A 16,550-nucleotide genomic window follows, 5' to 3' on the forward strand; every position below is an offset into this window, starting at 1 on the left:
GGAATGTCTTACTGCTCTGGTACATTTTGGAGCACAGCAGCGAAGCTGTTGGAACAGAAGCAGTGCTAAGTCGGTGTAATGCAGATGATCACTTTTCAAGATTTGCATCTGCCATCATATATTCAGCCATTAATAATTCTTGCTGTATATCTTAACTAAACAATCTGCAAAATCCTTGGCTGAAGGCTGTTTCCAAGTTCAGATATGCTGCTTGTCTAGTGGATTTGGAAGGAGATTGCATGCATTGTCACACTCTCTTATTCAACCCTTTGATCTCACTCAGTTCTTCATGCGTGAAGATTTTGAGTGTTGGTTTCCTTTTCTCTTCAACACAAGCATCTCATGTAAAATATCTAATCTGAACAAATTGCAGATATGAAAATGGAGCTTTAAGACAAATGTTTATTGGCTCAGAATTGGAGAGGGGTCAACTTGAGTGGAAAACACAAGCCTTAGAGTCAAGACATATGAATTCCTTTCTCATTGATTTCCAAAGTAACTGGAAGCAAGTCTTTTGGTGCTTCAGTGAATTTAAAGCATATTTGGCCCTTTATTTTATTTGCTACTTGTGATTTTGGTTGGCTGCCTTTTGGAGATCTTAATTGCTTTAAAATTACGGTGTTATTGTCAATGAGGTAGTAAGTTATTTGAAACTTACTGTGGTATATTGTATATAGTTATTGATTGTAAAGAGTAGTAAAAAAAAATATAAAATGTCTATGTAAAATATTTTAACTAGCTGCTTTACCTACCATGGAATTGTTGCACTTTTTCCCTTACAGAGTTAACCTCTAAAAAAATTAGGAGTTGGATCATAGGTTGTATCACAGGATTAGTAGCTGGCTCTGACCTGAAAAAAATACTTTGGTTACTTTTAATTAAAGAAGTTCTTTGTTTTAACTCTGTTTGTAGACATTTTCTGGAAAATCTCTTTTCACTACCTGTGTTTTTGTTTTCACTATACTTAATAAGTAATCCCATTGTTGCAGCTTGCAGAGTGTTTGTTGTTATTATCTCAGATTGTGTTATTTAATAGTATTGAGATGGATTAGATGTATAATACCCACATATTTTAAAGCAGCACTATTAACCTGTCATTATTCAAGGTATGATTCATTCTAGGAGTCAAATATCCATGTAGATCCTTTTATTATTTTACTTAATTTGCTGAAAGTAGATAGATACTCCTGATACTTTATATTAATATAGCCTCTTAGTTTTGGGGACTGGTGGAGAAGAATTACCTTTTTTGCCATGTTGAAACTCAAAGTCATGTGCATTTTTTTTCAGATTTTTTGTGTTTTTCCCCCTTCCCTGGTGTTTCTACTCCTGAGGTCTGTAGTCTTTTTCAAAAATGAGCTTATGAAGGAAATGAGAAAGAATATTTTTTTAATGAAAGTTCATCATAACTAAAGGAAAGTGGAGGGGAAACACCCTAGACTAGTCCGTATTTATTTGTTTGTTTCATATCTAGAATAAATAATTGGTTTTATGTTTTCACTTTTCTTTACAGTTACCAGATTTAATGTATCCATATGACTCCTTATAGATTAATCTGTCATCTTAAAGACTAATCTGTTCTGTGTCTCAATTATATGATTCTTTTAATGGTTTTCTGTGTCCAAAATAATTTTAAAATTGTTTTGGTTGAAAATATGTGTGCCCAATCCATAAGAGCATCCTTAAATAATTGTAATTTAATTGTTTTCTCATAGGAATTTGTGTAATGGAAATTACTTTAGCATCTGCACTGTCTTTGTAACAGGGTAAATGCAGAATTGCACCCTCTGTGGCATAAAATTAAAGCAGTATGTATACTGGACATTTCATATCCTTGGTTCTGCTGGCTGGGTGAGTTCTTGTAGTCTGACCTCCTAAAAGAAGGTTGGTTTGTTAATGAACCAGCACATACACTGGGAACATTCTTAATGCACTGCCTTCTGCCTGCCTGCCCTAGTACTCTGCAAATTTGTCTTCAGTTATGCAAGCAAATAATTTATCCTACCTTCACATTGCCCCAAGGAAAGGAAGAAGAATGGAGAAAAAAGGATGACAAGAAAAAGGGGGGAGCAGCATGAAGTTACCTATGGTGACTCACAAAATTGCCACATATGTGCAAAGAAGGAAGATTTTCATGTTTTTAAGGCATCTACTTTAGCTGTAGAGGGTAGACAGACATGCTCCCCCCTCTGTCTCCAACCCACTAGGGCTCAGCAGCCATTTAGCAGCTTCTGTCATGAGCCATATTAGCGGCTGGTAGTTCAGACTACAACCAGCCTGCTCAGTGGGTGATGCTAGTGACTAGGATTGCTTCCCCAAAAAAGTGCTGTCAATTTCCTCTTCTCTGTGAGAGGAGTTCTGCTTGAGAATTGGCCTAAATTCTGTCTCCCTTGAAGAGAGGTGAGAGTAAATGATGCCTGAGAAATGAGAAATGGCTTCTGTTGGCTCCATCCATCTCTCCCTGTGATCACCACACACAGGAGGCATGCCCAAGATACCTCCTGTTATTGCAGTGTGGCCTCCTCTGCCGCTGCCAGGTGAAACTACACAAGTGTCTCTATGCTGCAATTCTGCATTAAATCCCTGTCTTCACTATGGGCTTAAGCAACATGTTTGGAAAAATGTTAGAAAGAACTTGATTTCCTTATTCTTCAAAATGACTTCTGTGGGTTTCCCTCAATGAGAGTTGAAAAGCTATATAGTGATATTTTATGCAGTTAAAGCAGGAAGAGACATCTGGGCCAAATAACATAAATCCTTCATCTGCGAGACATTAATTGCAGTTTGATGGGAACTCAGAAATTCTTGGTGTGGATTTCTTCTGTGAGTGAAGCAGGGGCTCTTCTCTGCTGAGGCTTGTGGATGTAGCTGAGGAGGGCTTTGATGTTTGCACTCCATTCACTGCCAGCAGCTGAAGGCTGGCACCAAGGGACTCAAAGGGACACTGCACACTGGCATCAACGTGTGCATGACCAGGGCAGCTTTGCAGCTCCTCTTGTTTCCATCCCTCCTGTTCATGCACTGATTCTTCTAGTTCCTCCCCTCTAGTTTTTTCTTAGTTGATCAAACTTGCTGATATCACATGCATCTTCTCACAGCTGGGTGGCCCTGTGAGGATACCCCCTGCCTTATGCAGATGAGAATAAGCTGGCCTTGGAGAAGGCAGGAGAATTGTATGGCTTTGAAGATTTCTGCTGTTAGGGAAGTGAATCCTCTGGACAGCTGATCAATTTTACCCAAAAGCAGGAGCAGTTTTGAGAAACAGCTGTATTTCTCTGACAGTCTGGCTAATTTGTGCTTGGTTTTTTTATTACTCTGATACAAGCATTTATAAAAACAGAGATTTGGGTTTGGTTTGTTTTTTTTTTTTTTTCATTTTTCATTATTCAAGTAACTGAAAATCCATATGAAAAGTACATTTGTATGTGTGCCCAGATGTAGAGCCCCTGTTAGTAAGGCCAGCTGGGATTAAAGTCTCATTTGTATAATTTATATAGGCTTTGGAATTTTTCCTACGGTTTTCAGCTGTAAGCTGGAATTTAGCTTTTGTCAGACTACTAGACAGCTTGCACAATAAAGCTTCTAACTAAAAATATTTTCTGTGCAGCCCAGAAAACCTCACCATTTTAAATGCAGTGACTGTGGAGTTGGTTTGAAAAGAAATTATTATAAAAGAAGAAAAAAAAAATCCCAACAGTCATGCCCTGGATGTTTTAAAGTTTTAATCAGTGAACTCCATGCAGAAGTAGCACAACAGATAGAAAAGCAGAAATGGAGTGGTAAGTAACTTAGGAGGCACATTCAGGATGCTTGGGATGCTCACAGCAGTAGAGTACCCTTGCTCAGCAGCAGATACTCTCTGATGGGTTGCCCTTGGTCCGTTTGGGAAGAGCTGCTGAGGTGCAGTGAGTGGCTGAGCCCACCTCCTGGGGCTGGCCAGCTATTCTACTTCTGCCCATTTTTCAGTGTAATTCAAGGGAACCTCCTTGCTTGAACTGCTGGATAAACACCTGAATCTTGTCTGGATAGTTGCTGTCCTGGGTGCAACATCACTCCATCTAATTCTTCCTCCTACCACAACAGGAGGGTGGGTAGCAAGGAAATACTTTCCTTACACCTCCCAGCGAGGGACCTGCATGGGAAGATTTGGAATTGTCGTGCTCCTGCTGGATAGCACAGCAGTGCCTCCAGTGTGTTCCTGAAGCTTTTGTGGCTTGTGGAGCTGCAGAGCAACAAGAGTGTCGTCTCACAAAGGGCTCGTGGAGTCACTGTGTGCACAGCTCCTGGAAAAAAGCAGTGCAGCCTACTCCAGCAGAAGTTGGGCTTGTGGGGTGAGGTAACCAGTACAAAAGATAGGAACTGAAATTGCATCTCTTCACTCCCCAGCAAAATATTTTTAATATTATTTTTCACTTTTTTTTTCCTTCTTTCTTTCTTCCCTAAATAATCTTGCAATGAGCCCAGCTTTCGCTTTGATTTTGCGTGGTGATGAATCTTCTCATCTTTGCTGGCATTTCACAGCTGTTTGTTCACAGCTTTCTCCAAATATGAGAACAGAAACAGACCCTCCAGCAAAGGATTGTTATCTTTTTGGTGTTCTTGAGCTCTATATTAAAAGCCCTGCGTATTTTTCTAATCAGGATTACAGAATTAATTTGCATGGTTTATCCTCTGCTGGTTTTTTCTGATGGGGCAGAGTTTGTATCTTGTTTGTGAAAATTTTTATGCTTCATCGACTTTACTTTTAACATTCTTCACCTGTTTTTCAAGAATCTGTGGATTAGAAATGAAGTTTACAGCAAGAAAAGCCTTCACTTAGGTAATCTGAGTAACTAATCAAAGTGACTTTATGCTCTGTAGTTTCATTTGGTATCTGCTGTGGTTATGGAAAACATTTCTCATATGGATGAGTGAATGGTGCATTTATTCTTAGCCATTTATATTCAGTTGTATTTTGACTATAAATAACTTTTGTTTCAGTAGCATGAATGTAAAGTTCAATGAGCAGATGTTCCTGAGGGTGTGTTGATGTTGCTCTCTGCATTCAGAAGTTTATTTACATAAGGTTTCCGTATGAATTTTTGTTCACTTCAGTAGGTAGGTGCAAAGGATAAATTTGCAGTAATAGCACAGCAGGAAACGAATGTCTCTCCAATTAAGAATTTATGAGTATCTGTTGCTGTTGTTGTTTCTTAAGAAAAGCAGCAGGATGCATTCATTTTGAGGTACTGTCAGTGTGGATTTTTGTTCTTTCTGTGTGTCTCCTTTCAGAAATCTGAAATAAAAATTAGACTGATGCATTGTAGCAAGTAGAAACAAATATGACAGGGACGGCCAATATATGTGTGTTCAGTGTAGCTGTAATAACTTGTTTTGATTCATGTTTATTTGCCTTTTGCTTTAACATGTTGTGTGCCTGGGAGTGTCATAAATTCACTAATGATGCAGTATTGATTAATTCTTATGATTTGCCTAGGAAAATATCTGGTACCAGATGGCCAGGATATAAAATTCCTTTCCTTTGAAAAATTCTGCGATATTAAAAATGTATTTTATTGCAAATAAAGATGAGGGGAAAAAAGAAACAAAACAAAAATTTTACATTAAATTAAATTTCTGAGTGAAATTACTTAAGGGGGAAGAATTGTTTCAGAGGTAATATTTTTTATTTTTATGATTTTTGCATCATGCATAAATTCTATGGATCATATACAAATGTTGGGAATGATTCCTGAAAAAAGCACTTTGAAGCGAACATGTGGAATGTTTCATTTGTGCAGTATCTGAGTGTTCCAGCTTTTACAGAGTGGTTTGGACTTGTTTCCACTCAGTTTCAAATATCCAGTGGTTACTTACTTAATTTTCATGAGGGTTGACAGGTAATATTAATGAGCTGGGCAAAGATCTGCATTTTAATGAAAGACTTACCAGGGAAATACTTGGCAGTGTGGTGAGGAAGAAATTTCCAGGCATTGAATGAAACACCTAGAAGGGCTGAGAAAAGAAGGGGACAAGTTCTCTCTTTGCATTTACCCCTGTGGTGATGGGGACTGCAGACTGGTTTTGGCCGCTGAATGATCTACACTGGCTGGCAGTAACGTCTGGGGATTATTACAGATCAACCCAGAAGTGAAAGCCAGAGTCAGATGAGGAGAACTGGGCTTTTTTTGCAGGTGGAGTTGGTAGTGTTATGGATATGGCCATAAGGCTCCTTGTGAGGGACAGGCTTCATGGTTCCCTTATGTGGCAGAGTCATTTGCTGATCAGTAACAAGGTGCTAACAACTGAGTGCCAGTGAGAGACACTCATTCACCTCATTTAAGAAAGCATCATCCATGTAATTACAGGTTTAAAGAAAAAGTGAATTGAAAATAGCCTTCACTTAGTTTGGCCAGCTTTTTCTAAAGAGTTGGCAATTTCTGTGGCTGTAGTCTCAGCAGGACTTTGAGGGATGAGTGACTCAGGGCATTGTGTAGCCCTGATTCAGGATCAGGGTGGCATATCTGGTGCTCTCAGTGTGGGATGTCATCCACTGGGACTGCGCTGTGCAGAGTCACATCCCCACAGTCATATTTGGTGTTCATGAAAGAGTGCTGGTGTGGCCTCTGATTATCTGTTCTGGGTCTGTGTTTAAAGAACCATACAGACCACTTGGGTATTTTCTTATTCATCACAGGGGGAGAAACAGTGGGAATGACTGGATGACTAGAAAACACGATCTGGGATGAAACAGGATTCATTAGCCTTTTTTTCTTTAAAAAAAAAGTAGAAGGGAAAAGAGCAAACATCTTAAACTGTCTTGTTTAAATAGAAACAAGGAAGGTTCAGCTTAAATGTTAAGAAAACCTTTCATTATTAGGATAGGAAAACATTGGTGGATGGCTGAGGAGCTCTGCAGCATCAGCAGTCATTACGAACAGGCTGCCTGTGTATCTGCAGGGAGTGATAAGAGGTATAGCTCATAATGTTTGGGGGCAAGGTGAACACCAATGTGATCCCACTGCTTTTATGGCCTAGAGCCCTGCCAGAGAGGCGTGAAAGCAGCAGTAACTTTACTGCAAGCTCCCCTGCAATGCAGCCTTTTGAACTTTACAGTTCACAAGTCAGCTCTGAATAAATAAATATCAGTTAACTGAGACTCTCTTTACAGGGCAAAAATGGGGAAAGAACATTCGCTAATGGCTGAAAGACATGGCAAACATTCTTATAAGCACGTTGTTATGGCAAACTTTTATTAGCTCATGCTGAGATAATGTCAGGAGCTGTATTGGATGTGGCCTCTTGCATCTTTTACTGCGGTAGATGCCTGAAGAGAGGTCCTTCCCCTTCTTAGGTCACTGCTGTAACTGTTGTTAGCTCTCCACAATCATGTTTTCACCCCTGGAGTTTATAGTCAGCTAAATTACAGTGAACCACTGGGTTTGAAAACCCTCTTCTTTTTAAAAATTGACTTTAATAACTGCTGCAAAATCTGTATTTCACTTGTGTTACCCTAAAACAAAACATGCTTTCTGTGAGCAGCAGGTCATGTTAATATGTCAAATACACATTTATTTGTGAGCCAGGGAATCGTGACCTACAGCCTCACAGGGAAAATACAGGGCAAAATAGCTTAGTTAAACGCTGACATGTTCTACTCTTGTGTCTGTTTTCCTACTGGAGGAAAGACTATCACAAAGATTACAAATATCAATCAATCTTTCTCTTTGTTTCTTTTATTTAATAAAACATGGGCTAAGTCTGTGATTTTCTTTTCACAAGAGGTGCTGTATCTTCTCCTTTCTAGTTTTCAAAAAGGCTGTTAGAGGCACAAATGTGACTTCTGATTTTTTCATACTGGTTGCTGTCCAATAATTGAATGATGTGTTTAAGGATCAGCAATCTCATGGTTTATTTTAACATAGAGTAGATTAGATCAGTCTACCACTGGGCATATGAGTGAAAAACCTATGGTACAGAGAAACATCTGTGAATGGAGAAGGGGTTAGTGGATTTTGCATACCACGTATTTAAGATATTTCTGCTTTTTTAGTGAGCTTTGAAATGTTACTTAGTAGAGGGAGATGTGATTCTACACAAACTTTAACTCAATTTGAAACCAGCACATTACTTGCTGGTTTTCCTCAGCTGTTGTACAATGCCTGTATTTTCACTAAAGCTTTCTCCCCAGTTTTGCATGCTGGTGTTACACAGCTTTGCTGCAGCATCTCATGACAAGGCATGTATGGGGCATCCAGATAATTAGGAGGTAGATGTTAAAGTGAAGAAAGGCAAAGTATCCCTGTATGGCAAGTGACTGCAGACTCTGATTGTCAGAGAGCTTTGAATGGGCCAGATGTACGCTGAGATTCAGGTGAAGTATAGCCAAATGTATGGAATATAAGTCCATCCATATGTGTCTTTTGAGGCCTTGGTTGTTGTAGTGTCAAGCACAGAATCCTGAACTGACCAGTGCTGAGTGTGCTGAAGGCAGAGTCTCTGCTTACAGGAGCTTTCCTGCCATCTCTTCCATGTCATTTTCAGTGGCCAGACACAGAGTACAAGGCTAGGTGAGCCTTTTATTTGAGCTAGTATGACTCAGTATCTTATTTTTATGAACCAGCAGTCACTTACTGTGACCTGCTTCATAACACAGCAAGTGATTCCTGCACTTTGGCACATGCTGCTGTGAGCAGTCCTTGTCATGTCCCTTTGGAAAGGCACTGAGACTTGGTTTAAAGGGCCAGGGTGGTAGAGGTTTTAATACTTCCCTCAATAACCAGCATTAGGTGAACTTGTCACAAGTTTTTGTCTTTCTTCCATTCATGAAGTATATGTAGGTTTTCTGAGTAAAACCTACTCTGTTTCCCTCATTCAACTTCTTGACTGCTGATTTCAAAGGTGAAGGAGACAATGACCAATTTGAGAGTTGCACATACTGCTATCTTTCATAAACAAACAAATCTTTGCTTCCTCTCTGCTAACCTTAATTTGTTATTTCCTATGTGTTGTTCCACGTTAAAATTTAAAAACCCAAACTGAAGCAGCAAACTTCTCAATGGTTAGGAGAATGTGGATTTTTAGGAAATACCCCATGTGGTACTGTCCTGGTGGTTGAGCTCTCTGAATAATTAACCTGCTGTAGCCTGCAGTGCAGTTACTGGGCCAGGTTCATGTCTGCTGCACAGGAAAGTCTTGATTTCACTGCCAGGGACATGCACAGTTGTTTTGTTCCCCTTGTGAGAAAGACAGATGATGTTTTCAGTGGGGTAGACAGTTTTCATTCTGGGGTAGGTGCTTTGACTCAAGAGAGTCTCCCCTCTGCTGTTAGTTGGATTTTGCTGACTGCACAGAGTGAATTCATTGTGCCCTGCCGTGGCCTTTCCTGTGACACACCTGCATGGCTCAGTGTGCTGTACTTTGACCTGTCACAGTGTAATCTGTGTACAGCCCTTTGCTGTGGGTAATTGGAGGAAGGCATTTTCTGGAACAGCACTTCTTGAGAGATGGGTGACCTGAAGAATGCCATCAAGAAGAAAATAAATTGGATTTCATCTTAAGGCTTGGGAAGGAAGTGTCACAAAGAGTTAACAATGGTGTGCTGGGATAAATGATTAGGAACTGTTTTTCCTGTGTGAATAACTGCCTTTCATAAGCAGGGGATAGATGTAAAACAATCAGGGAAGTGCCCTCTTGAAATAACATGAGCTTAGCCAAAGATCCTGTTTAGGGCTTCAGGGTGCTGAACTTTCTCAATATATGTGGGGCTTTAAGTCTGATTTTTAAAAAACTGAGCATTGGTACGATATTCATGTGTTACAATGATTCATCCTGAGGGGAATGAAGGTGAACCTGGAAGTAGGTTTGATTTCATTGAAACTGAAAGAAACTAAAAGACTTTAATTCAACAATTTATAACAAGCAGTACATTACAATCTCTAAAGTATCAGCCCAAAGGAAAAAGCAAATATTGCTATTGGCAGAGAAACAATAGTTCAGGATGTTGAGTTTGAAGCAATTTTACTCCAAAACTAGTAAATAAGAAGTGACAGGTTAAATCTTAATTGTTTCTTGGGGCACCAGGTTGAGGCCACTTTGTGCTGGGAAATGGAAACAAAGGCCTTGAGCTTCATATTGCGTGTGAGTCAGTACAGGGAGAGAGCCCGTGGCAGGGGCTGTGACGGGCAGCGTGCCTGTCACAGCTTAGTCTGTAGTAGCTGGAGTTTCCCAAGCACTGATGCATAACATGGCCCTACTGCAGCCAGGGGGAGATGGATGTGCAGCTCCCCAGGAGGGACCAAGGCTTCAAAGGATGTCAGTCCTACAGCAGCAGTCACCCATCTGTGGGGAAACATCACGGTTAAAGGCAGGAATGTTTAACTGCAGCACAGCTCTTTTTCCAGCCCAGCATCTGGCTGAGCAGGGCTGCTCTGGGGGAGTCATGTCCACCAGTGTCCCAGCTCTGACAGAGCTCAGTAGTCAGTCTTATCCTGGCTCCCACCCCCTCCATCACTTGGCTCCTGCTGAGCCTCCAGGCAGTTCAGTGAGCCCAGGGAATGCTTTCAAAGAGTGAAAACTAAACATTGATGTTGCTCTTCTGCTGACGATTTGCATTTCTAATATTTCTTAAGTTTGATGTGGTTGTGTTGTGCTTTGGAGCCTTCCCACAGATGAGCAGTTCTGACCCGTGCATAGTCCTGTATTTCAAAGAGGGGGTTTGATCGGCTTTTTAAATTTTCTTAATTTTAAAAAATTGTCACATCTGCAAAAGTAAAAAGTCCAAGAATTGTAAAGCAGCTCCATTCCTGAGTGAAACTAATCACTTGCTGAATGCAGATCTCGAGTGACCTAAGGCTGGGTGTTGTAGTAGGTTATGGGTGCAGTAGGAGAAGCACGGGATGGCATTTGAGGGACTAGAATACTTTACTGGCCTAGTGTCAGCACAAAACTATGGAAGATCTCTTGAGGCAGGTATGAAAAACTAAAAAAGGAGGCTTCATTTTCCAGTGAAAGTCAGTAGCAAGGAAAATCCAAGTGATTATGTGTTCACCCTGACAAATGAAGTGTTTGTAAGATTTCAGGAAGCACCTCCTGACTTAGAGAAACTAGACTGCTGCTCAGTAAGTGACTAGTTCATCTTGTGGGGGGAAACTTCTTACAGAGTTCATGGGAAAACAAAAACATGGAAAAAATGTGGTTGTAAAACCCTTCTTTGTATTATGAATAGAGATTAAGGTCTTACATACTAAATTGGTACTACCTTTTAGAGAAAAGTACTTGCAGAAGCTTCATATTGCCTTTACACCAAGTAAAACCTCTCAACTTTTTAGAAGAAAAAAGAATTAAAGAGGTAAATCAGACACTAAAGAATCTCCTATGTTTTGAGTACTGTGTGAGTGATGTCTTTCACGTGATTGTCTTCTGGTCATCACTGATAATGAGGGAGGTGGTTCATGTCCCCACTTCACAACACAGCTGGTGTACTTTTTTTCCTGAAGGAAAGACTAGAACTTTACTATTTGGGTGCTTCAGGTGAGAAGTGTATTGAATAAAAATTGCAAAGATGTTAATGGGCTTATCCCTTCTCATGGTGCTGCTTGATTAAGACAAAGACATTATGGCACTAAAAAAAGGATGGGCTTTATAGTATTTGTTCAAGTTTTAATGTTAAATCAAAAGCATTTTCCTGGCTTTCACACTTTCTAATAAGACAGAATTTTAAAATCACAGTATTTTCCTCTGCCAAAAGCACTTCAAAATGCAACTCAAATCCGTGGCAATATTATATAACATAAATAATGTCCTTAGTGTTTAAAGCTATTTTTCAATAAAGACAGAACAGTCTTTGTTGCACATAAAGAGCAAAAAATGGCTTCAACCAGTCTTGCTTCTTTAAATTCAGACAAATAATATCCTTTAAGTGTGAGTTTTTTATTTCACAGAGAGAACTTGCATACTTTCTGTTGAGGCTAATAAGGGAAGTGTTTCATTCCAACAATTTAATGCTAGCACTGTCGCAGACTTTCATTATTCTCGACTCATGGACCGCTTTTGCAGGAAACAGCTTTAAAATATAGGTCAGCATTAAAGGATTTTGAAATGAGGTGAAAATGCTCTTATTTCTCTTTTGAGTGAGTCCTTTATTTTAGTATCTATAAGAGAAGTTCTCTCTTCTCCAAATCCTTTCTCTGTAGGAGGAATCAGTAGGGACATTGTGACTTATGTGAAAGTTAAGAGGCTGAAAAGCTTTAAAGGAGGCATTGTAATCTGTTATAAAACATGTTCAGGACCTAGGCATAGATTTGGAGTGTTGGTAGCTCTCCAGCTCATAGGAGAGAAGCATGAAATTATTAGATTACTCACAAAGTGTTAATCCTGCAGCAATGAGGAAACCTAAAAAAAAAAAAAAGAAATAAAAAAATCCTTGTGTTTACACCAGATTAACTAGTACAAAGAGGCAAGCATCTCCTTTCATGGTTGCTTTGAGATATATACTCTCTATCCTTTTGACTCTTCCGAAGTTCACGTACAGAAAATATTATCATTAGAAATAAGAAACCTCTTTTAGTTGCAAAGCATTCTCACCTCATCAAGAAACCAGTGCTGTTAACTTTCTGCTTTTATACAAGTAGTATTGATCAAACCCAGAAAAACATGGTGACACAGGGAAAAAGATGAGGAAGCAAGCTTGCAATGAATCACATCTTTTGTTTTCCCAAGCTGCCAGGTCAGCATTCATAACTGGCTATCCTAACTCACAGAGCATTCAGAGATAGGTGACTCTCTCTTTTTTTTTTTTAATCTTGTCATTCTGTCTGAATATTAAGAACTGGGTCTTCTTGGCTTCCAAGATGACAAGTTTAGCATTTAGAGCTGGTGCAGCTGAGGTTACTTGGTAAACATGCTGAGGGAGTTAGTGAGGATCTTCAAAGCCCTGAAACAATGCATTTGAGGACTCCTAGTGCTGTGAGTCCCCTAGTGGTGATGGTGCTGCAATACTTTTTTGTGGACAGCATGGAGAGCACTGCATTTACTGGGTAGAAGAGCATCCTTTCTGGTCAGTAGCTCCTGCTAAGCCATATCCTTTTATCCTTCATAATGATAGTGACTCTGCGCTATTGACTGAAATCTTACCCTGTCAGGTTCTGTAAAAACTCAGAGGACAAAAGTGACAGAAATTCAGAAAGAAGAAGACAATATTCTGATGTAGTTTACATGAGAGCAATTGTTTCCTGCCCACAAAGGAGGCAGGTTCTCAAAAGGCCTAAGAATTGCAGGTTTGGGAGAGAAATTTCCCTCCATCAGATTCATCACTGCACCACAGTGAAGCTTTGGTCAGTGGGTCAGGTCTTGGACAGGCATCATAGCAGATCTCTTAGTGGCAACATTATGGGGATTCAGAAACCCTGTACTTCACAGACAGACCAAGGCATCCTTCCCATTGTTTGTGCTCTGGATACTTTGTTTCATCAGAGTAGTTTCTGCACCACATGTAAGGAGGTTTTCAAAAAAAAAAACCACCCAACAAAAGATTTTTGCCCATGTAACATGTTAGTAATATTTGTACAGTGGTGAATATTGGAACTAATCAACCTCCTGGGAACCATAGTTAGGCTTGGGATATTACTGTGCAAATAGATGTTAGAGGGCTAATATTCTTATATTATCTGTAAACATCTCTCCTGCATCTAATTGCTGAGACAGAATGCAGAAAAAATAGCCTTCTGTTCCATTATGAGCTTTTTCTTCAGTTGTCTTCTGTAGAGCAGCTAATGAAACTTTAAGGGTTCACAGTTTGAATATGATAGGCTTCAGTGATTTTTATTTTTAATTTCCCACTGCTGGTGTTTGTTACTAAGCACTTTCTGGTGATGACAGGCAAGTGGACTATATCATGATGTTTTGATTTTCATGAAGTGGATATTCATTTTTATCATAAAAGTCTGAATTCAGACTGGAAACATGTAGTTGAACCCCCACGCTCAGCATGTTTGTTTGTTTTTTGGTTACTGAGAATCTCCTGAGGTTTGGTGGTGCTGATTAAGAACTACATTTCTAGTCTGTCAGTAGGTGACAAAACAAAAGTTGTTCATTGTCTCTTGCCTTGCACTTTACAAAGAAAAGTTCAGAGTCCCTGAAGGAAAATGTAAAGGTGACAGTGAGACTGTAATTTTATTTTGTTTTTCAGCATGGCTCTAGGTTTAAAAAATCGGGTTAAATCATCTATATATGTTGAAGTCTGGAAATGCTGAGAATCTGGCCCTCCTGGTGGTGACACAATTTCTTTAGGAGTTCATATATTGACACTGGGCACTGACTTTAGCCTTTTGTTCTCCTAAATCTGCTGTTAAGAATAAATCAGCTTTAATTTATAGATAGAACCCTAGGATTCCCCCCAGTGACATCCTCAGTGGGAAATGTACAGGTCTGCAGTGGATTTCCCTGCCGTCACCCTGAAGCTGTTTTTGCTTGGGAATGTGGCACAGGTTCTCTCCCTGCACTGCTGAAGGTACAGGTGGAGCAAGTTGCCACATGCCACACTGGAAACAATACAGGGCTTGCCAGTATCTCGTGGCTTTTTAAAGAGTCTGAGCTCTGGGGACAGGTCTGTTAAGATGAATTACTTTTGTCAGTGTCGATTCCTGTGGAAAGTGAGAAGGCAAACTTCAGCTCATTCTGCTCTGAGGTCCTCTGTTAGGCCTTGTCTGCTAATTGTTTTACCCAGATAAAAGCAGTGATGTATTTTTATGTAAATGGAGGGGTTTTGTGGCACATTGATGGGCTTGTGTTCTTACGTTATCTATAAATCTCTGTAATTGAAGGCTATTTTTAAGCCCTGTGCTGTTTCAAGGCTTGTTTGTATTTTATAAGAGGTTGTAGTGTAAGCATTATAATGTAAAAGGGGAGACAACCTCCTCTGATAGTACCAAAACCAAATAAACCCTTGAGTAATGTGAAAAAGGTATTTACTTACAGCTTAACCATAAGTAAATGGTTTTTTTCCTTGCTGTAGCATACCAGATACTTGCAAAGTACAAACAATAAAGAAAGTATCCAGGAATTAAAAGGTTTGTGATCTGAGGCCTAAAATATTTTTCCCACATTTATTTGTTGTAGAATCATTCCAAATATGTAGTTTATTTTTCTGTTTTAGGCTCCTAAGGACCCAGTCTCTGGATTGGTACTATAATAATGTTAAAAGCCGCTTTAAGTGTTTTGGAAGTGCCAAGGTCCTGAAGAACTTGTACAAGAAGCATAGACTAGAGAGTGGACTTTGTCCTGATACAATAGGTAAGAATAGCTTTGTTGATTTCTTATAAGATTTATTCTTATCTGCTCTAACACAGAAGCTGAGACAATGGAAATTCTGAGATTATTTCAAGAGAGATTTTTAAACACAATTTTCTTGTTTGTGAAAGAAATACCTCAGTGGAGAGAGAAAAGGATGAAGTGTCTAGAGAGCTGTTTAAGAATTCAGACAATGTTTAATCTTAATTATGTCACTGATAGAGAAGAACTGTCTATAAAGTAAATTGCAGTTTATATTCTAGCTTGTGTCCCCACATTTTTCAGTTCTGAGTAGTCAAAGAATGATGAAATAATTTTGCATTCAACATTTCACCATAGACATATTCCTGCAGTGTTGGAGGCAAAATTTGATTAACATGAGATACATTCAGTATCCAAGTTGACCAAAATTGACATTTCCTTACTTAGAGTTTTGCATATTTAAGGATCTGAAACTGGCCACGTTTTATTTTTGTATTGATGTTTGTAAATAGGTAAAAGATACTGATAAAGTATTGGCAACAACTTTTTGAGTGATGACACGACTCACTCCTAGCTATGCTCTTCTAATGCCCCACCCCACAAGAAGAGTGATTGGAGTCAGAAAATGGGTTTGAAGAAGTGAAGCTTGCTGTCATACTGGTAAATTCAGCAAGTTACTTAGAACACAGCTAGCTGATTATTTGGCATTTCACTGGATTTATTGAACCAGATAATTTATTCTTGTAAATCTTTTAAAAAATTGTAAAGAGACTGTTACTTTTCCGTAGTCCTTCCTTTGTCTTTTTATGGTAAGTATAGGATGGTAAGTAGACTCTCGAGTCCTGAGTGGAAATTTTAGGTGTTTATTATGAAAACTGACATAAAAGCTTTTAGGAACAAGCAACCTAGTTATTAAATTGTGATTTAATACTGTTTTTCCTTTTTGGGTAAAAAATTTGCATTTCTTGAGAAGATTCCTTAACAACTGAGAACAAATCTGTGTGAGGACAAGCAAATCTTGTTTCAGTTAGGGCACAAGTGGGACAATGAAAGTAAAAACTGTGGCCAGGGATGCTCCCCAACTTTTATAAGATGTATTGCCTTTTTTTAGCCATAGTCTCAGTGCTTGAATGGAAGTGTGAACGATGCAATGATGAGTTGCAGTGGCATGTGCACTCTCGGTGAGACCTTTCTAAGGAAGGCCTTTGAGTCTAAATGTCATTGCTAACTTTCTTCTGCTATCCCTGTGACTGTTAAGTAAACCTTTTGTTCCCTTTGAAGATAAATACTAGTATAGGTGT

General features: G+C 39.3%; 1 protein-coding gene across 4 annotated transcripts in view; it reads left to right on the forward strand.

Annotated features, from left to right (window-relative positions):
- MYRIP (myosin VIIA and Rab interacting protein) overlaps nucleotides 1-16,550 on the forward strand; it is a 204,886-nt gene that overhangs the window by 135,193 nt on the left and 53,143 nt on the right. For all 4 annotated transcript variants that reach the window (XM_058804823.1, XM_058804796.1, XM_058804815.1 and 1 more), the window contains exon 4: nucleotides 15,134-15,270. In XM_058804823.1, coding sequence (XP_058660806.1) covers nucleotides 15,134-15,270 — 137 coding nt within the window. The remainder of the gene's footprint in view (nucleotides 1-15,133; nucleotides 15,271-16,550) is intronic.

Source organism: Ammospiza caudacuta, chromosome 1, assembly GCF_027887145.1.
Source record: "Ammospiza caudacuta isolate bAmmCau1 chromosome 1, bAmmCau1.pri, whole genome shotgun sequence".
Classification (NCBI taxonomy): Eukaryota; Metazoa; Chordata; class Aves; order Passeriformes; family Passerellidae; genus Ammospiza; species Ammospiza caudacuta.